Raw genomic sequence first — 27,518 nt, 5'->3', positions numbered from 1 at the left:
TGTCATAATCTTTCAGGCTGGGGCTTGGCAGGCGGTTCCGTGACTCAGTGACGGCAGCCAAAGGCCATGTGCTCTTTCCATCTCCATTAGATGCCTATGTTTGAAGACTCAGTATAAGACAAGAGAAAGAAGAATATGTGAGTGACACCAGTAGGCTATCAGGGAGAAGAGAAGACGCCACTCTCTACCTTCCCTTTCTCCAGCTTCTCCACTTAGGTTCACAGTCTATACTGATACTAAACATGGAACATGGAAAAATGTGGGTTTGTGGTAAACTTGGTTGGCTGGGGTACCTACCAAACTGAACCACTTTCAGACAAGTGTAACTATTTTAGATGTGGATTATGGTTTATCCTTTCCATCAAAATACGGAGAGTTTTAAAAGGTTTTATTAAAATGTGTCTTCCCACTGTTTCCAGGGAAATGGATTTTCGAGCTTGAGGGCTTTAAGATAATTAATATTCAGGAAGCAAGGGCAGGTGGCTTGCTTTCTCTGATGGGAACTGATTCTGATTGCCGCCATCCAATAACGTGTGAGCTTTTCTGACCTTCTCCCTTGTCTGCCTTGCTACGATTTAGGGCACTTCTGTCTCAGCTGTACATTTCACTAGAATTACACGAAAAATCAAAAGGTTACTGTTGTTTGATTTTCTATTACTACATTCCGAACAAACCAAGGTCCGTTCTTTCAAAGCAGTAGATGAAATGTGTGCTGGGTACACTCATATCCGAGAAATATCTCACATTACATCAGGTGTGAAAGCAAGGACAAAGAAGAGAGGAGAGGGAAATATAGACGAAGGAAGGAAGGAAGGCTGAAAAATGGTGAGGAGAGTATTGAATGAAAGAGAGAGATGAGAATATAAAGCTGAAGGGAGAGAAAGAAACAAAAAAAATGGAAATGGAGACAAGGATCGTGAAGCTGGGTAATGGACAGGGTGGGGGTGGTAGTGGAGAAAGGAGAACACGTAAGAAAAGTAAATATAAGAAAGGCAGGCAATTTATTATGAAGTAGCACTTGTGTAAGACACGCACCAGAGTTGCTGGCCACAGAGGTTAATAATGGTGGTAGTAATCATGATTCCAATGTACAACAAATGGGATGAAAGGCAGCCAGAGCTCAGATGGAGAGAGCTGATCTGGTAACAAGAGAATAACTGCATAGCAGCAGCCAAGATACCCAGAGATGCGAGAGGTTAGACTAAGGAATCCCTTTCTATACCGTCACTTTAGATATAGTATAACAGCCGCTGTTCTTTAAAAGGTATTTTTATGACATTTATGAGAAAAAATGAGAAATTGCTAGAAATTTGAAGTGAACACATCTATAAAGTTTTATTCTGTGATTAATCTTATCTGTATTGACTTTTTGGCTAAGGCTTAACATTTCTCATAATATTCCCATCTGTATGTTGCTATCAGCGTTTTCTACCATCGTCGACACCATCATTTCTTCCTGAGGCATATAGAGGGATGTGTAAGTAGGAAATCTCTTACCTGCCTTATTCAAGTCCTCATCGCTATATGTTATTTTGGTCTGGGTATAAAGTCCTCTATGAAGACTCATGTGTTGAATGCTTGAATCCAGCTAACAACTCTGAGGTGACTGGATCATGAAAGTGCTAAATTAATCCCTTGATAATTTCATCTTGAATGGACCATTAGGAATGGGTGCAAGCAGACCACTAGTGAAGGGTGCGACTTGTCCCTTGCCCTTACTACTTCTCACTGCTTCCTGCAGACATTAAGTGAGCAGCTTGACTCCACTGTATCCTTCCAATCAAATGTTCTGACTCACTACAGGCCCATGAACAATAGACCCAGAGACCACAGGCTAAAATTTCAGATACTGTGTGCGCCCCCCCCCCCCAACATCCTTCCCCACCAAATAGAAACTTCCTATTGGAAGCAATGCTGATCCACAGTTTTCTCTGAAGTCCTGATGTCTGAAGGAACATAGCTCCTCAAAATCAGAAATGTGTTTGGCAGAACCAGTAATAGCTGGGAGCCTAGGCTGTAGGAACTTTTCCCTGAGGTCCTGATTTATGGAGAAGGAGCACAGTTCATCCTGTAAAATCATGAACTGCTTAACAGAGCAAGTAGGGCTTGGGGTCAAGCCCTTGGTGGAACCTGCTACCTTGAATCCTGGAAATCCCTTTTTCTTTGCTATGGTTATTATCAAAAGGCTGAGGTATACTTGGTCTTTGAAGCACTTGAAATATTCGGTGTTCCTCTTGGGCAGCACTGATTAACTTTCTGTTGACTTTGTCCCATTATATGATAGTTTTCAGTTGCCTTAGTCCCCTAACCCCCTAGACAGAGTTATAAATACTGTACTTATTACAGAACTTGCTTGACATTAGACAAAACTTATGAAAGACCCCCTGATGCTACCTGTTCTATCCTCTTTATCTCTGATCCCCTGGGCATACCCTGATCACTAGATAGGTCACCTTCTGCTTCTAAGTCATTCTCAGATATATTGGCACGGTTGTATAGAAACTGAAAAGATACATGGCTGGTTGTGTATCTTGGCAAAATACATTTCAATGTTCCTTTTAACTATGTTTCTATGGATATGGTGGCCATCTACTTCTTAGTTCTGCCCTAGACAGTCACATAGGCCCAGGAGAAAATAGATGATGTAAATTTTGAAGCTTAAGTAGTTTTCCTGAAGAAGCACTCAGAAGGCCAACCAAAAGTGTCTAAATACAGAATCAATACATTCAGGCAGATGATGGGCTGCTGTATGAAATAAGTATGACTGTACCCTAACAAAAGATTATGATTGTACATTAGGAAAAGATTCTAATGAGTCCAGCAGAATGCTCTTAGTAACTATTTCTTGTTCATATCAAGGAAGAACAAAGATTTTACTCGGCCTCTGTGATGTTACACAAAGGCAGCGGTTAAGACAGATGACTCTGAGCATCATAGCTGCCTTAGTTAGAGTTATTGTGCTGTGAGAAAACACCATAACCAAAAGTCTCTTGGAGAAGAATGGATTTATTTGGCCTATGATTCCACCTCAATGGTTCATTGCTGAAAGAAATTAGGACAGAAACTCAAGCAGGGTAGGAACATGAAGGCAGGAACCAATTAAGAAGCGATGGAAGAATGCTCTCTATTGAGTTGCTCTTCATGGTTTATTTATCCTGATTTCTTATAGGACCTAGGACTCCTAACTCAAAGGTGGCTCAATCCAACATGAACTGAATCCTCAATAACTAATTAAGAAAATACCCAACAGGTTTTCCAACAGCCTGATATTATGGAAACATTTTCTCACTTGATGCTTCCTTCTCTCAGATGACTATAATTTGTGTCTAGTTGACAAAGACCTCGCCAGACCAATAGCTTTCTATAGAATTTGAAATTGGAACTTTCAGACACAGGTTTGGGAAATATTCATAGCAACTTACTTTGAAACGTCAAGAATACCCATACCTATGGTGATATACCATAGAACCTTCACCTGGCATTGGATGGAGAAAATGACAGAGCCCCACATAGATCCCAAGACTGAGATCCCAAGACCGGACTGAGATCCCAAGGTCCTGATGAGGAGCAAAAGGAGGGAGATTATGAGCAAGGAAGTCAGGACCGTGAAGAGTGTGTTTACCCATTGAGACAGTGGGACAGATCTAACGGGAGACCACCAAGTCCAGTTGGAATGGGACTGATGGAACAGGGGACCAAACCGGACTCTCTGAATGTGGCTGACGGTGGAGGAGGACTGAGAGACCAAGGACAATGGCAATGAACATGACCTCTACAGCATGGACGGGCTCACTGTGAGCCTTGTCAGTTTGGTTGCTCACCTTCCTGGACTTAGGGGGAGCTGGGAGGACCTTGGATTTAACATAGTGAAGGGAACCCTGATGGCTCTTTGTCTTGGAGAGGGGTGGAGTGGGGGTATGGGTGGAAGGGAGGGGAGGGAAGGGGGAGGAGATGGAAATCTTTAATAAAAAAAAAAGAATACCCATACCTACTAGTGCGTGTAAAGCTTGTATATCAGCCCAATTGAATGCAGGATCCAGAAATTAAACCACAAGGAAACAGCCAACAATTGTTTTTACAAAATTACCAACAAATATCAATAAAAGGAAGCTTCTTCAATAAATTCTGGTGATATTGAGAAAACTAGATAACAAGACCCTAGTACCAGGCAAACTTGTTCTTTTGAGTTATTAGCCTGTGGTCTTCCTTATATGCCCAGCTATCTCTGGTACTTGGTTATCCTCCAGAACTGTATTATAAGATTTTATTGATAAAGACATCATATACTTGAGTCACAGAACATGAAAAACATCAATGGGATACTTACCCATAAGATTTATTCCTACTGTCTAGTTTTCATAGTGTTGTATGGTTCTTTGCACACTATCATAGGTTAAATATATTCTTTGTTCTTAAGCAGTTGTGAAACCTTCAAGCTACAACAACCGCCATGACAATATATTCACACTAGTGCAATAATTGATTAAATGTCATGGGAGTAACTAAATTCTGTACTTGAATCATAGGCCTACTTTGTGAGGTAACTGGAAATGCCAATGCCAAGAATCTGTGTCTAGATAGGTCACAGGCCCTAAAAGAGAACCAACTACTGCTATTCTGGGCATAGTGTTAAAACAACTTGTAATGACATTACTATATCCCTAAGCCAATACATTCTCTGCACCCTTAACATAGAAGCTGAGATCCTCAACTGAACAACCTGAAAAGGATAAGAGACTCCACTAAATGGGCTATATATCTCAAATACCCCCCAAAGAGTCATGGATCTTTGAGGAAGGGGAAGGAAAAATTATAATAGCCAGAGGTAGTGACTATCTCTGTGAAAACAGTATTGTCCAATCACAGTAGGATAGCTGAGCATATGAATTCAAAGTGATTGTTATAGCATGTACAAGGCCTTGGAAAGCTCAAGTCAAGTAAAATGTCATCATAGAGAACAGATGTGAACATGAGGTTGCACCCCTAACTGAAGACCTGTTGGCATTTGGAAGCTGCCGAGGGAAGGAGGGTCAATTTTCTTAATGGTGTGACTCCTAGAATGTTGACCATATTCTAAGGCAGGTTCTAACCACAAGACTATTTAGGCAAACACAGATTGGACATAATAGGTTAAAACAATCAAGAAGAGTACTTGAAGTTGAGTGGGTAGGGAAGGAAAGGTGTGTCTAAGCAGAGTTATAGTAGAAATGTACCGCATGAAACTCTCCATGCATTAATAAAGCGAAAACAACAGCAACAAATCCTTAATGTTCCAAAGCCGAAGAGTGATTTGGATTTATATCTTTCACCCTGAAAAAATGAGTTCAAATTATATCAAACATTTTAATATATAATCTAGGATAAGCATAGACAAGAATGTTCTGAAAAGGATCCAATGACAAAGGAAATAATCATAAAGAATTGGTGAATAGAGAGCTGGGATGATAGATCAGTCAGTAAGAAAGATCTTTCTGTGTCAGCATCAGTTAAGTATGAATCCTAGTCATCCATGTGGAAGGGAGGGGAGCAGAGAAAATTGTAGAGATCAATAAAAACCAATAAAATATAACTAACAACAAAAAGAGAGCTGGACACAGCTTCTAGTGCTGGTAACTCCACTGTTGGAGAGGTTGACAGATTCCAAGAGCTTTTGGCTAGGCAGCCAAAATGGCAAGGATCCAGTTTAGAAAGGGAACATGCCTCAGTACAGGAATGTGGTAAGGATGTAGAAAAGCATATGGCATTCTGCTATGGCACCTGTATTCACATGCATGGGCATGTGCATCCATACCCTCATGAGCAAACATCACACACAAAGAACACAATACATGCACAAACATGCACATGCATGCACACACATGCACACACACATACACACAAGCACACACACACAGAGAACTGGTAAATAGGATTATATTTTTAAAGAAAGGTTTCTATGCATCAAGGGAAACTCCCAGCAGAGAAAGAGGTAAACCATAGGATAAGACAAATATGTACCATTTCATCTCAAAAAGATGAACTTAATCTATAATATATAATATAGTTTAAAAATCCAGTAACAAAACTTCAGCTCTTCTCATTAATCAATGTTCCAATGAACTGAATTGGCAGCTCTTAGAAGAATCATGAAAACAAACCCTGATACTTGCATGGAATGATTTTTATATACTTATCCATGAATAAAGCAAATATTAGAACTCTGACACCCTGTATTTTATATATATAGCAACTGATAACAAATAAGGATGTGAGGTAAATGACCTCTTACTTAATATTCATAGGAACATAAACATTCCTGGGTATATACATAAAGGACTCTAAGTCAACCCAGAGGTAATAGAATACCCATGTTTACTCCTATACCCTTCATAATACTCAGGGAATGGAATCAGTCTGTCTACCAACAGGTGAATGGATACGAAGAATGTGGGGTCTACACACAATAGAATTTTGTAGATATAAAATATAAGTGAAAATAAAGTTTATAGTAAAATGGTTGGAATTGGAAACTATTACCTTAAGGAAAGTATCCCAAGCTCAGATAGATAATTACTTTATTCTTTCTATATACAGATGCTAGATTTCAATATAGTTTATATATAGTGAGATTAAATATGTATGTATATATACATATATACACACACACATGTGTATGTATGTGTGTTGCGAAGTGAAAGTCATGAAACTGGAAAAAGGAACGTGCAAGGGCAGAGAGGTGATAAATGATTATTGAAAGCAGATTTTAAAAAGCACACAGGGCAATAGAATGCACATGCCATGAAAGCAGAAGGGGAGCCAGTTAGGACAGGAGGGAGCCTAGCTTGAGAGGACAGAGGGTAGAAAGAGGGGAGCAGAGGGAGAGGACTAATAATGAAGAGTGTATGGAAAACATCCTGGTGAAAATAACTGCTTTGTAGTCCAACTTGGAAGCCTCAAAACTATAGAAAGACAAGAAAAAACACCTATAGGACCTCTGTTGCTTTATATGTGTATAAGATCAAAATATATGCTCGACTGATGTGCAATTGAATGCTTAAGCGCTTGGTGATTTAGAGGAAGCAGTTTTCAAAATTTTCAAATTTCAGAGTAGAGTAAGCTTCACACTCTCCTCAGACTGTGAACTCTTTAAAGACAGCATGCTCTCTCTGGCTTCTGAAGAGTCTGTGACATTGAGCTTTAGCCTGATCCTTTTCAGTGCCCATGATGCATCTGGAAGGGTAGTCACATGCACATTAGGATCAAAGACAACTGCACTCCATGACAACCTGCTAGCCCATGAGGTTTGGATTGATTGACAGTATTTTCTTCTACAAATAATAAAACCCAGTAGTTTTCCCAGTCCTAGAAATGGAATTAGTGAACAAGCTCCAATCTGTAAGTCAAGTATTGGATATTTTTGTTTCCTTTAACCTTGAAAACATTATTCATAAACATGAGTACAGACGACTAGCACAGACTGAAAGAAATAATCAAAGAAAAAATGATAGTCATTCATTTGATGAAACCAAATTTGAATTCAAAACACTGGAGAAGAATGAGGAGGTCAAACCTTCTAAACAACTAATCTTTGTCAAGAGATGTACATTAAGGTTTCTCCAAACAGAATTATAAATAGCAGATACTGGTTCATTTGTAAAGATTGTTTACTGTTCTCTATCAAATTCTACCTACAAGATCTACTGAGTAAATTGGGAACATGGGGACCTTGGGAGAAGGTTGAAGGGGAGGAGAGAGGCGGGGAGGGGAGAGGCAAGGAGGAGAGCAGAGAAAAATGCAGAGTTCAACAAAAATCAATAAAAAAATTCCACCTACAATTCCATATACTTTTTATTCCCCAGAGGACCAGTATATACCAGAAATGTTTTAGTGAAAGAGGAGGCCACACACTTATCGTACACACATGTGTGCACACGCACACACATACAACACACACACACACACACACATACACACACACACACACACTCATGCTCACACAAAGAGAGGTTTGTGGCTTAGTGGGCTAGGAAGATAGTGAGTTAGTAAATTGCTTGGCTTGAAATCTTGAGGACCAGTTTGATCCCTAGAATCCTTTTTGAAGATTCTGGATGTGACGATGCACACTTGTGCTCCTAATACAGGAGGAAGTGACTACAGGAGGACATCTGAGCTTGCTGACCAGGAGACTATCCACCTTGGTAAGCTCTAGACAAGTTAGACCTTGTCTCGGAAAATAAGTTGAATGGCATCTAAGAAAAGAAACACAAGCTTAAACTCTGTTCCCCATGCATGCTCACAGATGGACAAATGCATGTGAAGACACACAAACATACATGAAGAGAGAGAGAGAGGGAGGGAGACAGGGAGGAAGAGAGAGATTTTTAATCTTTCACCGATGTTTCATTTGACCAAAGAAAGGCTAAGAATCTCATTTAGATTTCACAAGGCTCTTTGACAGTCGTTTGCAGTTTCTCTTCTAGCCTTTTCTCACACGGACTCTGAATCTAGACATCCTGCTGCTGATTTCTGCCTCAGCCACTAAAATGTATCTTTGGTTTGTTTTGAGGTCTTTCTGTGGCCTCAAATAATATTTTATCAGCATAAAGTAGTTTGCAGGTAAAAAAGGAAGCGCTTATTGAAATGCTCCCATTCCACCTGAAGAAGAAGACAAGTCCCAACAAAAGAATTAAATTAAGGAAACACTTTTTAGTACCCATCTTTGTCTAACAGTCAATTAAATTCTACAAGCCTTGGCTTGTCAAAGTCAATCAAAGTCCCAGTGGGTATTGACTGTATTCAAATTGAGGAGAGATGAGGAAGAGCGTACACAGGCTTTGGGTTTTCACAGGACAGTGTGTCCCCAACCCCTCACACAATCATTTTTGAGTGATTCCCCTGAGAAGTGGGTAAAGGCGAGGTCACAAAGAAAGTTCTTACGTTTTTAAACCCTCTGTAAAGAATCTGAAGCTCTTTCTTGGTGAATTTGCTCTGGGCTTCCAGCAGTTCCAATGCTTCAGGCCGATGCCTGACCGTGGCCATTTCCAGTTCATCTTCCACGCTGTCTGCGGAGGAAAACCAGAGAGAGACTTAAGCCTAATTGCTGCTCCCTTGGACCGGGAATGAACAACACAGAAACATAGGACAAAGTGTTTCCCAGAATTCCAAGACTTGAACCTCCACAAAGGATCATCACCCTGACAGTAACAGCCTCTGTTTCTCAGACTTCACCAAATTCAACCACGACATTGCTGACCCATTTCCCTTAAACATTTGCTCTATTGAGCAAGGTAAATTTTACAATTCTAGCATTTTCCCCAAACAGCTCAAAATGTACAAGAATCAGCAACAACCTCAAATTTGTGTTTGCATATCGAGTACTAGTTTTTTTTTTTTTTTCGAGACAGGGTTTCCCTGTAGTTTCTAGAGCCTGTCCTGGAGCTAGCTCTTGTAGACCAGGCTGGCCTCGAACTCAGAGATCTGCCTGCCTCTGCCTCCCGAGTTTTAAATATAGATGTGTTGTATAAAAAAATCCCTAGATGGCTTTGGGGGGGTGGGGGCTAGCCTGTTTGGATGCTCACCTTCCTGGACCTGGATGGAGGGGAGAGGAACTTGGACTTCCCACAGGGAAGGGAACCTTTACTGCTCTTTGGTCAGGAGAGGGAGGGGGAATGGAGGGGGGAGGAGTAAATGGGAGGCGGGGAGGAGGCGGAAATTTTTAATAAAAATAAAAAAAAATCTCTAGAATATTACATATCCTGAATACAACATGGGGGACTCTCTTATACTTTCTGAGGGTTCTATTTAAAAAAGTTGGGGATCTTTTGGGAGGGAGGAGTAGTTTTACAAATGAAATGTTCAGACCAGGTACTGAGGAAGGCAAAGCAACAGAAGCCAGTTGGACTGGCTAAACACCAGCCTTCTACATTTTGCTGGAAAGACTGGGGCCTCGAGGTACTTGCAACTAGTGTGTTGTCCAGTAAATGCAGACAATTTAGAGAGTGTTATTATACTTTTGTATCTTACCCTGTGACTATATATACATGGCAATTTATCAAAGATATTTTGCATTAAAAAATGTTTTGTGCCAATATGATGGGGAATTGCTATATACTTCAATGAAATTTTAGAATAAAATAATGTAATATATCTTCTTTTTTAATATATCAGTTTTCATAACTGCAAACTGAATCCTGTTTGGCTTTTTATAATATAATCGAGCCAAAGATTTGTCGAGACGAAATGTTCCACCCTCAAGCAATATCTCATATTGTGTGTGCTTTTAGAATAGCATATTAAGCACAAATCTGAAGGATTCTGGGTATAATAGGGGTGCTCATGCCTTAAAGGATAGAACTCTTAAGATACTTAGTCCAATATCTTTTCAGTAGAGGATGGGATGGAGCCATGAGGGAATATTCTCTATTCAAGCCTAGTCCACACCCCACAATATTTCAGCTGGAAAGCTTTAGTCATTGGCTACAGATTAGACATGCAGCTGTTATCCAAAGATGAACCATCAGTGAGTGACACAAAGAGTGTTGCCTGGAGCATGTCCTCCTGTACACTGAGGCCATGGGAGGGGCAGAGGGAAAGCTGCCAGTAGGGAGTGGAGGACCCGGAGAAACTGAGCCACCTCCTAAGTCTTGCTCTCAAGTGTTTGCAGGAAACCAATATTGGCAATGGAACAAAAGTGTGCCATGGGTGTCCTTTTCAATTAAATGACAGGAGGTACTAACAAATATTCATTATCCCTACATAATTTGCTTTTCTGTGGGTATTGTGGATGAGTTTGTTTTCCTGATTTAGTTCTCAGTCTGTTTGACATTGGTTTATAGGAAGGTTGCTGATTTTGTGTTAATTTTATATTCTGACACTTGCTGAAATAATTTATCAACCTCAAAGGGAGATTTTTAGGGGATTCTTTTATACTAAGAATCAAATCATCTTTAAATAGGGATACCTAGATTGCCTCTGTTCTATTTGTGTTAGGTTTTTTGTTTTGTTTTTGTTTCCTTCTCTTGTCTATTGCTCCCGCGACAGTTTCAAGCACTGTGGTGGAGAGGAGTTGAGAGAATGGACACCTTTGTCTTGTTCCAGACATTAGTAGAAACCCATCTTTATATTTATTTATCAAATTTCGACTTGTAGGCAGGGATATGTAAGGACTTCCTGAATAAGTATCTGGTAGCATGGTAAATAAGATCACAAATCAAAAATGTCTTCCCATGTAACTAAAAAAGCCATACATCAAAGGAAACTGAGAAGTGAATCATTAGACAGCTCACAGAATGTCAGAGAATTTTTGTCAGCTATTCATCTGTCAGAGGAGGAGTGTCAGGAATATACACATGAAAACAAAATTTTCACCTAAACATTAAGAATATAAATAACACTAAAATATAGTCTATGGGTGGAATAGAAAATTCTCAAAAGAAGATTTCAGTGAAATGAAAAATAAACCCACTTTAAGATTCTTTCTCACCCCAAGTTGAAAAATTATCATCATTAATACAAATCACAACAAATTCTGGTATGGACATGGCAAAGTAGAAGTACTTTTTCCTTTTAATGACTTATTTATTATGGCTCATCATGTGCATGTCTTGTCCCTGCATGTCTGCAGTATCCTCCAAAGCTGGAGCTATGGACAGCCATAAGCCACCATGTGTGTCCTGAGACCCAAAAGTGGACCCTCCACAAGAACAGCAAATACTCTTACAACAGGGACCATTTTTCTAGCCCTGTAAAGGAAAACATCTATATGCCGTTGCTGGAAGTGTGAGCTAGCACAGTTACTTTAAATAATAGTCTGATGTTTTTTTAAAATCTAGAAAGAGCTATCATATAAAGGGATGGATAGATAGGTCAGCACTTAAAAAGTACTTGATGCCCTTACAGAGAACCACAGTTAAGTCCCCAGCACCCACTTGAAAGCTCAGAACCATACATAACTCCAGTTCCAGGGGAATCAGACATTCTCCTCTGAACTCTGCAGGCACAAGACATGATTTGTTGCACACACATATGTGTAGACATGACACATAAGAACCCAAAATGAGTAATCCTAAGAGATAATAATAATAATAATAATAATAATAATAATAATAATAATGGAAAGGAACTACAATATGGCACAGGTATATTACTCCTAGACATATAACCAATGGAGTTTCTATCGCACTACAGAGACACTTTCACATCAATGTTCATTCAGGCTCTATTTATAATATCTAGGAAATCAAATCAACCTAAATATCTATCAACAGATAATCAGTAAGGTAATTTAAAAATGCAACTAAAAAGTGAACAGAATTATCTCACATGTGTGGACAATGTCCCTCCCAGAAGACATGGTTATTAAATGAAAATTACAATAAAAGACATGGGAAACCTCCATATGAATCATTGAGCAGCGGGCCTCCAGCAGTTCTTAAACAACACAGGCTAGTGCTATTGTCTTTATTAGCCACCATAATAGACAAGGTAAACACCCTTTGCTGAAGATACCAGGATACTGAAGAGAAACCAAGCATAAACTAAGCAAAAAGGTCCTCCCTGGTGGCGATCTATCCCCATGCCATGGGGGTGTTATTTAGGGTTCTGGGGAAGATGAGACATCGGTTATCTTACCCAGCACTTCACCCTGCATGCTGCAATATTGACCTACCAGGCAAGATATGCACACTGATGCAATACTTGGCAACTGTTACAAGGAAGCATGGCTTTCTTATTATTTCAGATTGAGGTCTGTCCCACAGGGCAGAATTTCATGCCTGATATTGTAATCTTGGTCAAAATCCCAATTTTTTGAAGATATGTGCCATGGGGTAAAATCTGCTATTATTAGTTTTATAAATTACCAATCTATCAAATTGTCTTCAGAATATTTATGTTTATCACCATAGACTTGAGCTGCTCTCAGCCTTGGCAGTGGACAGTAGGCAGTAAAGAGCTGTAGTGTTGAGAATCACAGGCTGAGTACTCAGGCCTACGGAAGCATCTTTATCACCCTTATCCCATTACATGCAATCCTGAACACATAGTAGCTGTGGTTACCTTTACACTTCCAATACAAAATAAATGGCAAATTCCATTATAGGTGAGGTAGATCAACCCCATGCCCATCCCTTCTCAAAGATCTTTTGGTACTGGATAATTGTTTGTGGAAGGAGAACCATTACGTATTGAAGATATGTCCACAGGTAGTTTTCTCATGTTCCAGTAGATAGAACCACATCTATGTAATATGCGCAGCTATAGTCAGACTTGGTAGATTTAAAACAACAGCAAGAACAACAATCTTAACTTGGGAGGGATCATGTTAACAGAGATATTGAGGATGTTAAAGGGGAGAAATGAAGAGAAGGCATCATATTTTACAAATGTATAAAATTCATAAAAGTAAAGAAAAGTATAAAACTCTTAAGTAAGTAAGTAGTGTTAACATCATGTAGTGGGAGGAGCTAAAGTAGGCCAGAAAAGAAGGATAGGCATTGATTTATGTATTGACCTTAGCCTGGGCTTTAGTGGGAAACTCAAATAGATGGAAGAGAGTGGCATAAAGAGATGTACGAAAAGTTGCTCCACAAGGTAGTTGTGGATTACTGACCTGATTTGTGCTGTGTTCTTAGATATGCCAATACAAATAAATACTACAGTTCAGACTTAATACATGGTGATGATGTCAAGTAGAAAGATTCCAACTTTGTATAGTGAGGTGTATTCCTTTTCTTTACACCATGTAAATGTAAATTCTTCAACCTACAACACTCTTCCTTTTATATTGCTGTTAAAAATATATAGGTTTATAAAGGTCTAACTCAACATTCCTGCCTCCTTTCTGAAAGCTGTCCAGACTGGCCCATAGGCAGCTCTATCTAGCATATATATCAGAAGTTCTCAACCTGCAGGTTAAAACCCCCTTGAGGGTCACAAATCAGACTGATGTTCTGCATATCAGACACTTACATTACAAGTCATAACAGTGACAAAATTGCAATTATGAAGTAGCAACAAAATAATTTTATGGCTGGAGTTGACGACAACATCAGAAACTGTACTAAAGGGTTGCAGCATTAGGAAGGTTGGAAACTGCAGAGCATGACAAAGTCACTCATTCACATTTGATGTCTCCCTTGTAGGTTCCTTAAACACATGATCAGCTCTACACATCTGGGTATCCTCTGGGTCAATGGCTACCCCGGAGTCACGATGATTTGGTGAATGGATGGCTAGTGAGTGACTTGTTCTTGCTGCTGTTAGAGTTCCCTTTGTTCTGGAGTCCTGTGAACTCAAGCTTCTCCCTAGAGAAGAGCTTCTCAGACTGTGATCTGTGGGATGTCAGCTGACCTAAAATGTCCTCTTTAAACCACTGTGTTCCCTTCTCATTGTTCTGAGAAATACAGCATAAGCAGCAGTGGAGGAGAGTCTAATCGGTTTTGGTGAGTACCCCTTCAATCAGAGTCTGACCTTGTGGAGACCCTGCAACCTTTCCAGTGTTGAAGAACAAAACAACACATTAACCTCACAACCTTTATACCATGCAGCCAGTCTGACTGCGCTACCCATGGGGAACAGTTTATTTCCTTGCTGTCACAGACTTGCAGATGCCACATCTGAGACAAAAGGCCTAAGGCTGGAGGGTCAGGGTAATTGAATTAAGTTGTATGATAGGGTGAACATCTGTGATATTCAGAAGGAACCACACTGCAGGGGTCTGTCTGTGGGTTCGCTTGTATTCCACACTGGCTCGTACTTCTTCATGACTTTGACTTGCCAAAGAGCTGTTCCTCTTTTAAGGCACCAGAAAAGGTCCTTGAAATCATCAGCACTTGCTAGCATATGCGGTGTTTGGAAAACATCACCATTGAATGCAATCACAGCTCTGATTCCTGGGTGAGAATTTTCCTGAGAACATAGCCGCCTGTCAGGTCATGTTTGAGCCAGATGCCACCTGCAAGTGTGTGTTCTGGAAGATTCTAACACAGCACCTAAAGTTGATTAAATTCTTACCCTGCAAGATAGATGAGATCTCATCACAGCAAACCCCCAAATAAAGTATCACCGTGAATCTGTCACACAAGTGGAGACTGATGCTCACAGAGTTAATACATGCCAGCTGTCCAACTGAAGAAAAGACAGGGACCTGATTTATACCTGACCTTTGATGTCTTAAGGTATGCTCTTTGCTTTTTCATCCTCTCCATTTTGCTTCTAAGAGAAGTAACACTGATAAAAGTAATGGCAAACTCCTGCCATCTGTGTCCTGCCAGTGTCTGAGATGTTAACAATACCCATTTCATGGCTCCTGTTCTCTCCTCTGCTGTCTGACTTCTGATCATTACTTGTATGGAATGAGCTGTGTCACCCAGATTGGCACTCTAAGGGCTCAGTGTTTTACTGGGTTTGGTCGAGGCTGTCTTCAGAGTTTTCATGGGCTGAAACACACTCCTCATAGTGATGACGTGAGAGGATCCTGGGACTTCTCAAAGGCAGGGCTAATGGAAGAAGGTTACCACGGCCCCTTCCTCTTCTTGCTCTGGTTTTATGCTCACCACATGCCCTGGTCATTTTGTATGCTCTCGTTATGATGCATTAGTTGTGATGTAACACAGTAAAGGAAGCCTCATTAGAGCTGACATCCTCCTATTTAAACTTCCAGACTCTTAACTATTTAAAAAAATATTTGATTCCATAATAAACTACCGTTAGTAAAAGAAAATGAAATGATATTCCATCTGCATGACAGAATTTGGAGGCAGGGCCTTTTTTACCATAACCAGGATTTTAAAATGTCATAATAGTAGGGCCTCAATCCAGCATCCAACAAGCATGGGTGTTTAAGAGAAGAGGAAAAGACAATGGAGACCTCCTTAGAAAGGAAAATGCCCATGAAGAGTCAACAAATAGACAGTGACATACTACTACTCTGACTTTAGACTTGAAGTCTTCAGGCTATTGAGAGAGTAAAATTCTATTGTTGAACACATTTAGTCTGGAGTATTTTCTTATCCAATCAGGTTCAGGGGAGACACAAAGCTACTCAAAGTATTGTCTTGTTACCTAGGTTTCCCAGTGGGTCCTGGGAAGGTTGCTGGAAAAATCTCATCTCTATTTTTCACAACATTCCTCAAATGCAGAATTATTAACTTTATTTTTCAAATGAGAAAAATGAGTGTCATGCCTATGCTTCCGGGCTTAGCCTAATAGCTCAAAGTCAAGTTGCTAGTTAGAAATGGGGCAAACATGTCTCTCGAACCCAACCATATATAAGTAAATGTATTAACATAAAGGTAATGCTGAAACTTTTTATAATGAAGTCACCACTATTTAGAAACTGTTACTTAAGGCTGGTAGTGTGATATCTCATTTCAATACTGACATAAATTCAGCAAGATATCCATTACGGCCTTTATTTAGAAGGCGCAAACTGGGACCTACAAAGTGTAAATGATGCATTCAAGGCTACATGACACCTGGGAATCAGTCCTTGCCTTTTTGTCACCAATGATTACGAGTTTGGTCAACTTGAAGTCGGCAGCCATATGGACTCTGCCATCTTAGGAGATAAGAGGTGCCTCAATTGATCACTAGCCAAAACGTGCCAAAGTGCAGTCTAGGAGTTTTCAGCTAGCAAAGGATGTCCTGCCACAAGGAGGCAGGTGCAGTGGGCATAGAATCTCAGGAAAGACACAAGTGGATGTATATGGAGGTGCTTATTTGTTCGGAACAAAAGCCACAAACCTGAATGGGGCTCTAACCTCTTGTGCAACCCCAGGCCCTTGCAAACTAGGGAAACTAAGGCATCTTGTCAAGAGGCTGATTCAGATGCTGTGCTGTATTTGTATTCCGTGATACTATGAATGCAAATGATATTTAAATTTGTGTGTCTTCTAACAGATTTAATTGTGATCAGACAACAAAATTTCAAGATCTCCTTGAGCTCCCTGGCTGTCTTTTTTCCTCTTTTCCTCCTTAGATTTAAGCCTTTAAGGGCCAGTATTGTCCTGCATCTGAGTCAACAGGTCCCTCAGGCCATGACACAGGTGAGCTGGAAACTGGAATTTAAATCACTAGGGAACAACAGGCTGAGCATTAAAATAGGCATACTTCTATAAATTTTTCTCTAGACACTGTAGAAGACCATACAGCCCAACATAATTATGCAAATTTGACCCTACCTGTAGTCCCCATTTTTTTCTGGATATAACTGAAAAGGAACATGCTTTACAAAAAACCATAAGAATGTGTTCTGACTTTAAAGACACAAGGTTGTATACAATATATATAATGAGGAAATCAAAACATCCTTTGGAGAATGGAGTTGCATTTTGTTGAAGTGGTTTATGCACTTAGACCACACTCACACAAAAGAGAGTTCTTCCTAGGATGCCATATACACCTTTCTAATAATTTTATTTTCAATTTATTTATTGCATGAGTATATGCAGTGGCGGTGAGATGCACATATATCACAGTGCATGTATAGAGGCCAGAAACAAATTGTTGGCATGAGTTCTCCCATTCCAGTACATGGGTTTTCAGAATTAGATTCAGGTTTCAGGTTTAAAGGCAAACATCCTTACTAGTGAGTCCATCTTGCTGTCTCTTATTCCCCTTCTCATCAGACCACTGGCCTGTCACTCCTACAGCATTAACTTCAGTACATGACAGTGATCAGAGAGAGAGAGAGAGAGAGAGAGAGAGAGAGAGAGAGAGAGAGAGAGAGAGAGAGAGAGAGAGAAACAGACAGAGAGAGAAACAGACAGAGAGACAGAGAAACAGACAGAGATGTGAAGACACAGAGATAAACTATGTGAACCATTCCAATGATAGGGAGTGAATGTATACAAGATAGCCTTTTAAAATTCAATATGATGTTTATTTTAAAGTGTATCTACTGAAGCTGAACATATACCTAAAATCCCATCATTTGGAAGCCTGAAGCTGAGAAATCAGGACATCAAGCCCTAACTGATAAAAAGTTTAAGAACCAGCTGGGCTCATGAGACCCAAAATTATCTGCATTTATTATTTTCAGCATTGTAACTTTTAGATTTTATTTGAATAGGAATCAATTTGTCTAGCCAAATCCTGAAACTACTTGTCTCATTTACAGCAACACTCTCTGAAATTTTATTACTAATGTGTACATTTTATTAAATTTATCTGATAATAAACAAATCAGTATGGAAATAACATGTTAATCTTGAATATTTTCTAATGATATTTTATCTATTATTGAATAAGAAGAAGCTTGGGCAAGTGGTAAGCTCTACTGGGCTTTCACAAAATTTGATCTGGGCCTCATCTCTATGCTGCACTATGTGAAAGATTCTTCACCATGATATTGGAAACTGCTTCCAAAACTTCTAGAATGAGGGGATGATTTGTGTCTTCTTGTTTGGTTCATGTCCAAGTCTGACACATTGGCCTGAGGTAAAAGCTGTCTCGAGAATAACATACAAACCTATTTTTCCTGTCAACAACATAACCCCTTTCTTCCTTTCATTGTTACTTCAAAGACTTGCACAGACATCGGTTGCACACCCATATACCTGCCTTCTTTTCATTCCTCGATTCTCGCCTTGCTCACAAAATGTTGGCCTGAAAACCAGTCAGTCAATAGTGCAGGGATTATGAAAGAGTTTAAGTCTACACACTGTACAGTAGATGCCGATGGAAGAGCACCTGTCACAAATTCCTCGTTACTTCTTCCTGTTCTAAAATTTGACATCGATAGGCAGAGTTCAAACCCGGGTCAGGCCTTGCAAGCATCTTTTTAAAGTGTTGTGTTTGACAATGTGAATTATTTTTTTATATCAAAAAGGCTATGACCTGGGAATCCTCTTGACTCTTCCTGTCTGTAAAACTCTTTATCCATCCACCCACCAAGAGCTATTTTGAAATGCACATTTGAGTATGTGAGTAATTAATTCTAAGCTGATGATGTATACACAGCCCATGAAGAAGAACACTATCACACCATCAGAAATACTTAATGATTCCAAGACTTCCACAGACCACCCTGAGCATCAGGAGCCCTGATGTATTTCAGTCTGAAAATATTTCTTTAAACCTGGCAGGGAGTGCATTTTAAGACCAAAATAAGACATAGCACTTTAATTAGTATGTTATTCAATTTTATACTAATATATTACATGGAAAATGAAAAGTACCTTGAAAATGGCAAATTATTTCGAGCATCTCTGTTAGATGTATTTGTTGGCAATGACATAACAATTTCCACTCTAGGAGAACTTGAATTGCTTTGCAGTTTCGTGATTGAATTCAATCACTACAAAATATAACAACCCAGAGGTGAGCTGCCAGACCAATTCCTCACAGCATGTATAAATGGATTGTCTCTGACTTATTTGTAAACACAAATAACTTTCTCTTCTTGTTAGATTTATTTAAAGTCACCTAATTGGATTGTTCTTTATCAGCATTAAGCATGTCATTACCAGAGTAGATCACAATAGCTTATTACAGCAGATATTATTGCTAAGTGATAGGTTCATAAGTGATTTTTTTGTAGATGAAGGAAATGAAAGTGATATTACCAGATATTATACATGCAGACATAATCTACACTAGAGCTGATAAGAAGGAAGAAGATGGATACAGAGAGAATAACTGAATTTATCCATAAAGACATATCAGAAAAAAATGATATTCTAATCAGGAAGGAAAGCATGCTGGGGGTTTACAGTTAATGATAATTTTTTGAAAAGTAAGGAAACACAGAGAAATAAAGAACAATGACCTCCAATAGTTCACTGTGGGAGGGTCTTCTGTTTTGTGTTGATTTCATTGGTTAATAAAGAAACTGCTTTGGCCCTTTGATAGGACAGAAAATTAGGTAGGTGGAGTAAACAGAACAGAATGCTGGGAAGAAGACAGTGAGGCAGATGTCTCAGGCAGTCGCCATGACTCTCCTCTCTGAGACAGACGCAGGTTAAGATCTTTCCCGGTAAGACACCACCTCGTGGTGCTACACAGATTACTAAATATGGGTTAAATCAAGATGTGAGAATTAGCCAATAAGAGGCTGAAACTAATGGGCCAGGCAGTGTTTAAATGAATACAGTTTCCATGTAATTATTTTGGGTAAAGCTAGCCAGGTGGTGGGAAGTGGCCCTCCACCACTCCTTCTACAGTTTACTTTGTTTAAAAATGCCAAAACAGAAACACTGGAGTGCTCAGCTCTAAGTGGGGTATCTATATTACACCTGCACATTCAGGAGTCATCACAAAAGAGAGGGCAGAATGATTAGTTTTTGTATTCCTTTGTTTATTCACTTATACACATTTGTAATAACAATTGTTTAAAAAACTGGAGGCTGTGAGTTTTGGAGGTGAAAGACACAGAGGTTAGTGAAGGGGGAGAAATGAACTAATTATATTCTAATTTTTGAAAAGCTCCCTCGCACATGGTAGAGGGAGAATTTGAAGCAGAACATAATTTAGCAGACCAATAGTTGTAGATTCTCCCCTGCTGCCTATGAGCAGGCTAGTCACAGGATCTTAGCCAGATAATGTTGCCAGATCTGGGTTTCATTTGTGGGAAGGCTCAGTCATAAATACATTGTTTACTCCCATGATATTAATGCCACTATTGGGCTAGTGGACATGTCAATTAGGCCAGTTTTACTCTAGCTTTCAGAGTTCACAGACGGGTGAGATTGAGGCCTACTTTTCTATCCTGGTAGCATGTACAATCCCTCAAAGCTTCTGAGTAGGAATAGAGAGCTTCCAGGTGAGTACCAGCTGGATTTCTCCATATTTCACTATTCAACTGTGTGATGTCGTCAGCAGGAGTGTCTTACTGCCATTTTATAGAAGGAAACAAAAAGCATTTGCAACAGCCTGCAGTGTTTGAGGGTCTCTAACGAAGTTACCCATTCTTGGAACTTGGATGCTTACTTGTTAGTCTGCAGTGTCTAGTGAGAGCATTGCCACCCTGTTATGAGGCAACTTCATTTTAAATCTTTTCTTTTTAATCTTTATTGATTCTTTGTGAATTTTATATCATGCACTCCAATCCTGCTGATTTCCCTGTACCCTCGCATCAGCCCTATTGTTACCTCTCCCACCAAAGTGTATGAGCATGAGAGAACTAGTCCTGCCAGACACCAAATATAGCACACAGGCGAGCAGACCCTGCATCCCACCAGGATAGCACCCCTGTACTGACCCTGTTGTCAGAGTTCCATGTGAGCCAGCCCTAAGACATGAAAGCGAGAGAGAAGACACCACACCTCCCCCCATTTCCCCTACAGAAATCAGGAGAGAAGACCTTGCACCTTGCCTGGACCAAACAGGACTGTTCCTCGTGATATGAACGAGGGTGAACAGAACTAGGGCAGAACTGGCTATGCTCCATGCTATAAGTTTTATCGGGTGAGCTAGCAGAGCAGTGCTGGATATGTCCTCAGGTAGAGATGATGAGCAAAATCTAGCGAGTTGACCTACCTAGCTACCACCCAAACCCAGAACCAGGGCTACAAATTGACCCACCCCAACATCTATCCCATCTAAGGACTGTTGAAGCTTGTGAAAGGGATGAACATACATATCCAAAACAGCAGGATCTCCATGACATGGGACAACACGATGTCAGTGAGAAGCCCCAGTGCAAATCTATTGTAGGAGGGCTGCTTTTATTGTTTTCCTGCTGTCCAGCAGCACAGATGTGAAATAATCACACAGAAACCATATTATTTAAATCACTGCTTGGCCCATTAGCTCTAGCTTCTTATTTGATAACTCTTACATCTTAGTTTAATCCATCTCCATTAATCTGTGCATCACCATGAAGTCATGGCCTACCAGCAAAGTTTCAGTGCATCGGTCTCCAGTAGCAGCTCTATGGCTTCTCCTTGACTCTGCCCTTCTTTCTACCAGCATTCAGTTTAGTTTTTCCCCCCCGAGCTAAGTTCTGCCCTGTTATAGGTCAAAAGCAGATTCTTTGTTTATTAATGGTAATTACAGCATACAGAGGGGAATCCCACATCAAAGTCCATTAACAGTGGCCTCAAGCCAGACCAAAGACTCATGGCAATAAACATTTGGAAGTAAAGATAAATGAACTAAAGGGTTAACTCTATGTCTCAAAAGGCCACATTACAGCTTTCACAAGATTCTTTCTTTTTATTTTTGCTGTTGTTTGTTTTGTTATGTTTCTTTTGTTTCTTTAGTTTTTGGTTTTTCAAAATGATTTTTAAGGGCCATAAAAAGCTGATGTCTTCAGAAAAGTGGTATTTACTGGCTGTGATAACATTGTTGCAGATGTCATTCTGAGCAGCCATGACTGCATGCCCCAGACATGCAGATGACAAATACACACATACTAAGCATAGAAGGGAGAGGGACTCAAAAAATCCCACTTGTATCTAAAGACTTACTGATAATTGACAGCTGCTAGTGGAGGGAGAGTTTGTTTTCTTCAGGGATGAGGGTCTCAATGACCTCTAAGATGGTCTCATAGCCATGTACATGCAAAAGCACTAAGGGAAATCAGTAGATATGAGGGAGTTGAGAAAGAGAGGGAGAATAAAGAAAGAGAGAGTTATTTATGGCTAGAACCCAATTATGAGTGAGTACATCCCATGTTCATCATTTTGGGCCTGGGTTACCTCACTCAGGATGGTGTTTTCTATTTCCATCCATTTGCAAGCAAAATTCAAGATGTCATTGTTTTTTATCGCTGAGTAGTACTCTAATATGTATATATTCCACACTTTCTTCATCCATTCTTCCACTGAAGGACATCGAGCCTATAATTCGTAAAAAATCCTAGAGAACCTATATAGGAAGGTGAACCCAAAGAAAAACATATAGTTATCCTCCTGGATACTGGAAGTAGACAAGATTGCCGGACAAAAAATGGGAACATAGGGGTGGGGTGGGATGGGGGAGGGGGGATGGGCGAGAAAAGTGTGAAGTGGAGGATGGGAAGAGCTTGGGGGAATAGGATGGTTGGGATATAGGAAGGGTGGATATGGGAACAAGGAATTATATATCTTACTTAAGGGAGCCATTCTAGGGTTGGCAGAGACTTGACTCTAGAGGGGTTCCCAGGTGTCCAGGAAGACGCCCCCAGCTAGGTCCTTGGGCAGCTGAGGAGAGGGTGCCAGAAATGTCCAGATCCTATTGCCATACTCATGAATATCTTGCACATCACCATAGAACCTTCACCTGGCATTGGATGGAGAAAATGACAGAGCCCCACATAGGAGCACCGGACTGAGCTCCCAAGGTCCCGATGAGGAGCAAAAGGAGGGAGATCATGAGCAAGGAAGTCAGGACCGTGAGGTGTGCGTTTACCCATTGAGACGGTGGGACAGATCTAACAGGAGACCACCAAGTCCAGTTGCAATGGGACTGATGGAACAGGGGACCAAACCGGACTCTCTGAATGTGGCTGACGGTGGAGGAGGACTGAGAAACCAAGGACAACAGCAATGAACGTGAACTCTACAGCATGGACGGGCTCACTGTGAGCCTTGTCAGTTTGGTTGCTCACCTTCCTGGACTTAGTGGGAGCTGGGAGGACCTTGGACCTAACATAGTGAAGGGAACCCTGATGGCTCTTTGTCTTGGAGAGGGGTGGACTGGGGGTATGGGTGGAAGGGAGGGGAGGGAGGGGGGAGGAGAAGGGGAGGAGATGGAAATCTTGAATAAAAAAATGAGGAAAAAAAAAGAGAGAGAGTTAGAACATGAACTCAGAAAGAATGGAGAGAATTTAGAGTAGAGAAATTGAGAGATAAATTTTATCGAAACACATTATATGTGTATGAAATTTTCAAAAATATTAAAGTTCTTTGAGAAAGGAGTTTTTCTTGAATAGTGATAGAGTTTCTTCTGGTATTTCTACAAAATCCAATAATGCCCAAACTACACTTACATAACTTGCAATGTCTAAGCAATTTAATTTGATTAACTTATAAACTGCTAATATAATTCTATTGGTGCTGGTTCCAGATTTATGTATGAAGACCCTGACACACAGAAAGAAACTAAACAATTTGACAATAGTCAAAGTTCTGAGTTTCATGAAATTAATTATTCTGCTATTCTTTTCTCCAAAGAGGAAGGGTGAGCGATAAGCAAACTTTTGTAGAAATATGCATTCTAGTAAGAATCACAAAATTAGTAGCAATGGTCTCTAAGCACAAACCAGAATTCCGCTGGAAGTGAGAGTGGCATGGAATCAAGCCGTACACTTGTGATTTTGTATTTACACAGAGCATTACTTTCAAGTATTGTACATCAAAAGCTATTAGGTTCATCAGTGACAGAACTGGGCTTGAATCCTCATTTACTTGACTGTTAATTTATCCTCTGCCAAGTGGCAGCCACACCATCTGTTAGCAGCAAGACTATCCTCACCCTTTATCAAAAGTTTTCAATAACCTCCTGAATTCATGTAGCATCACATACAAAGGAAAGTAACTAAAATTCTTAATTTTCTTTGCTGCACCTAAGCATTTTAATCATTCTAAATATTATTTCCATCTTTGTATACATGAAAAAGTTAATTTTGGAAGGAATAACCTAACTTGTGGAAGATAGGAAACTAATATTTATCCCCTAAAATTATGACTCTGAAGTTTAGAACTGGCATCAAATTTTCTGAAAACAAAGAAGAGAACACAATGTTGAAGGAGGGTAAATGGTGATCAAGGTTGCTGTCCAGCCTGGTCCCTCAGCTGTTCAGTCCCAAAGAAATACACAGAGCTTTACTTTAATTATAAACTGATTGGCCTATTAGTTCAGACTTCTTATTAACTCTTATAACTTATATTAGCCCATAGTTCTTGTTTGTGTTAGCCACATTGTTTGGTACCTTTTAGTGAGGCATTCTCATCTTGCTTCTTCTGCAACTGAGCATTCCTCTACCCAGAATTTTCTTGTTCTCATTGTCCTGCCTCTACTTCCTGCCTGGTCACCCCACCTATACTTCCTGCCTGGCTACTTACCAATCAGAGTTTATTTAAAATACAAGTGACAGGGTATAGACAATTGTCCCATAGCAGGTAAAGGTGTATTATAGGAAATAACCAGAAAATATTGGTCCTTAAACTTTAGGAAAAGGCTTTCTTCTATTCATTTTATTTGAGAAGGTAATAGTAGTTGAAATTTTGGAGAATGTCAATTTGAAATGTGCACACACAAGACTTCCAAGGAAGAGCTGTTGAGAAAATGTATTTTTAAAAAATGTAGTGGCTGGTTCAATAGATATTTTTGAGTTGAGGGTAGCCAGAAACTGATGAAATCAATTACCTAGAAGCAAAAGAAAATCCCCTAGGAATTTGCTCCTGAGAAAGGCTGGCTGAGGTTAGTAAGGGTAATGGCTTTGTGCCATAGTAGGCAATGTTTTGTATTTGAATCAGTCAGCCTTAACATTGTAATGGCATGCTTATCCATCATAGCTAGGTTTAGAATGAAATATTAAATAATTTGAGAACCAATGTGACTTTTTCTTGTATTCCTTCTATGTTTGAACTAGTTTTCATGCTCAGAAAATGTAAGATTGTTTAGTTCAAACAAAAACTAGAAATTCAACTTGTGACCAGTATAAAACTTTACAAAACTCTGTGTGGCTTTGCTTATTCATATGTTTAATGACATAAGATTGGCATAAAATAATCCTAACATTAGAGGATTATGTGCCTGAACATATTAAATAGAATGATATATTGTACGTGCATTTTGTATATTGTAAACATTTGGCTGATAATGTGATTTTCTACTATTTATTGTACTCTGTTTTCAACATTAAAGTCTAGATGTTGAAGATCCATTTCTGTAACATAATGACTAGAACCATACCTTCACTATGTCTAGGAAATTATGCAGTTTCTACAAAAATTCTATTCTTCCCCTAGGTCTATTTCTCAATTATGTAACTGAAGAAATTATTTAAGCTTTCTAAGCCTCATCTTTTAAAAAAATCTATTAAATGGGAATAATATTTATGTTAGCTTCACAAAGTTGTTTTGAGAGACTACTTGTATTACTTACTGGCTGGTATAATTAAACAGTAGATGACAGCAGTTATAACTGTCCTTGGCTACTTACTAGGTGAGGTATTCTAGACTGCATGAGTGGAGACTATGGAACATCTGATTTCTGACTTTTCACAGCTTTAGGAACTTGAGTAATTAGTCTCTCTTGAACTTATTTGCACACTGTTGGAAGGAGGTTGAAGTGATGTTTGTCAATCATGTTCAACTGTGCCTTGGAAGGATGCTATAAATAAGCAAATCATAGTCCATGACATTTTTCATTAGACACTTGACCATGACAGGGCTGGATTCATGACTGGTTCATTTGTGGATGTATTATTTACAGCTGGGAAAATACTGGCCATATGGTAGATTTTATCAAATGGCTTGTGTTTGAGTTCTGTCAATGTTGCTATATGGTGCTAGTGCTATTTAGGGCAATTCACTTAAAATTGCAAGTATTGAGTCTCTCATCCATATAATGGTGATGATGACAATTGAATAGTAACTGCAATAAAGCAGATTTAAAGATTAAAATATTTTGCACAGTGCGTGGTATACCTTAGGTATCCAAATGTGCTTCTACTGGTATAACAATTTTGTCATTGAAGCATCTAACATCTACTCATCTTATTTTAAGCTGCAATTGAGGTAAATTAAGGATGCTTTTAATTACCATCAGAATACCCAGTAGACATTTTTACTTCAAAGCAGATTCATGAATATAAATCTATAATATAACATAGAATTGTTTTTCTAGATACAGTTTCAGATGGAAATGTTTGTGCTGGTAGGTGAATAAGGCTTTGTCTGTCTGCTGATCATCATAACTTGTCTCATCTTCTTCTTTCTTTATAAAAAAACTCAGCAGGCAAAGTTGGGCCAGTGCTTCTGCAAAAGAAGGCTGTGCATCAACCATGCTACTCTAAATCCCTTGGCAAGAAGGCAATTTGAAAATAAGGAGCTAAGCTTTAGCCCTGCAATCGAAGCAGATAATGGCGCCATAGTCTGTATTTTATACACCTGGTGGAGTGGAAAATTGAGTCCGTTTGAAGTATTAGGTTCCCATTTCAGTGTCTAAAGAAAACCAGCAGAAACCAGTCTTATTGACTTGACTCTTTTGTAGCTTGAATATTACTTCTCAGGTCAATGCAAAGGGAAAATAGGCGAGTAAAAACTCTTGTTAGCTTCTCTAGTGAACAGCAGCATCACAGTATTAATAAAATAAGGATTTTGGTAAACAAAACTCAACATTTTTATAAAAATAATAATTTTATCTGTGTATTTCTATATATGTTTTTGAAATCACTGATTAGGTCAAATTTTGACCCAAATTAACAGTCATGAAAAATAGTAAACAAAAAAATTCATCACACAAGTAACAAAAAAAAGAAGAAAGAAGGAAAGAAAGGAAGAGTTACACTATCAATAAAGCCTATTTCAGGCTTTATTGATATTTTACTTATTTTTTTGAGGCATTGATGATTTTCTTCAGACATCTTATACTAGTATGTCTGAAGTAAT

General features: G+C 39.3%; 1 protein-coding gene across 5 annotated transcripts in view; it reads right to left on the bottom strand.

Annotated features, from left to right (window-relative positions):
• Kcnip4 (potassium voltage-gated channel interacting protein 4) overlaps positions 1 to 27,518 on the bottom strand; it is a 486,636-nt gene that overhangs the window by 102,261 nt on the left and 356,857 nt on the right. For 3 of the 5 annotated variants that reach the window (XM_038335455.1, XM_038335447.1, XM_038335465.1), the window contains exon 2: positions 8,917 to 9,041. In XM_038335455.1, the coding sequence (XP_038191383.1) occupies positions 8,917 to 9,041 (125 nt within the window). Of the gene's footprint in view, positions 1 to 8,916; positions 9,042 to 10,594; positions 10,605 to 27,518 lie in introns of those variants that run through there. The other 2 variants (XM_038335486.1, XM_038335476.1) reach the window with 2 other exon arrangements.

Source organism: Arvicola amphibius, chromosome 1, assembly GCF_903992535.2.
Source record: "Arvicola amphibius chromosome 1, mArvAmp1.2, whole genome shotgun sequence".
Taxonomy (NCBI): domain Eukaryota; kingdom Metazoa; phylum Chordata; class Mammalia; order Rodentia; family Cricetidae; genus Arvicola; species Arvicola amphibius.
This window is presented reverse-complemented; position numbering and strand designations above follow the sequence as displayed.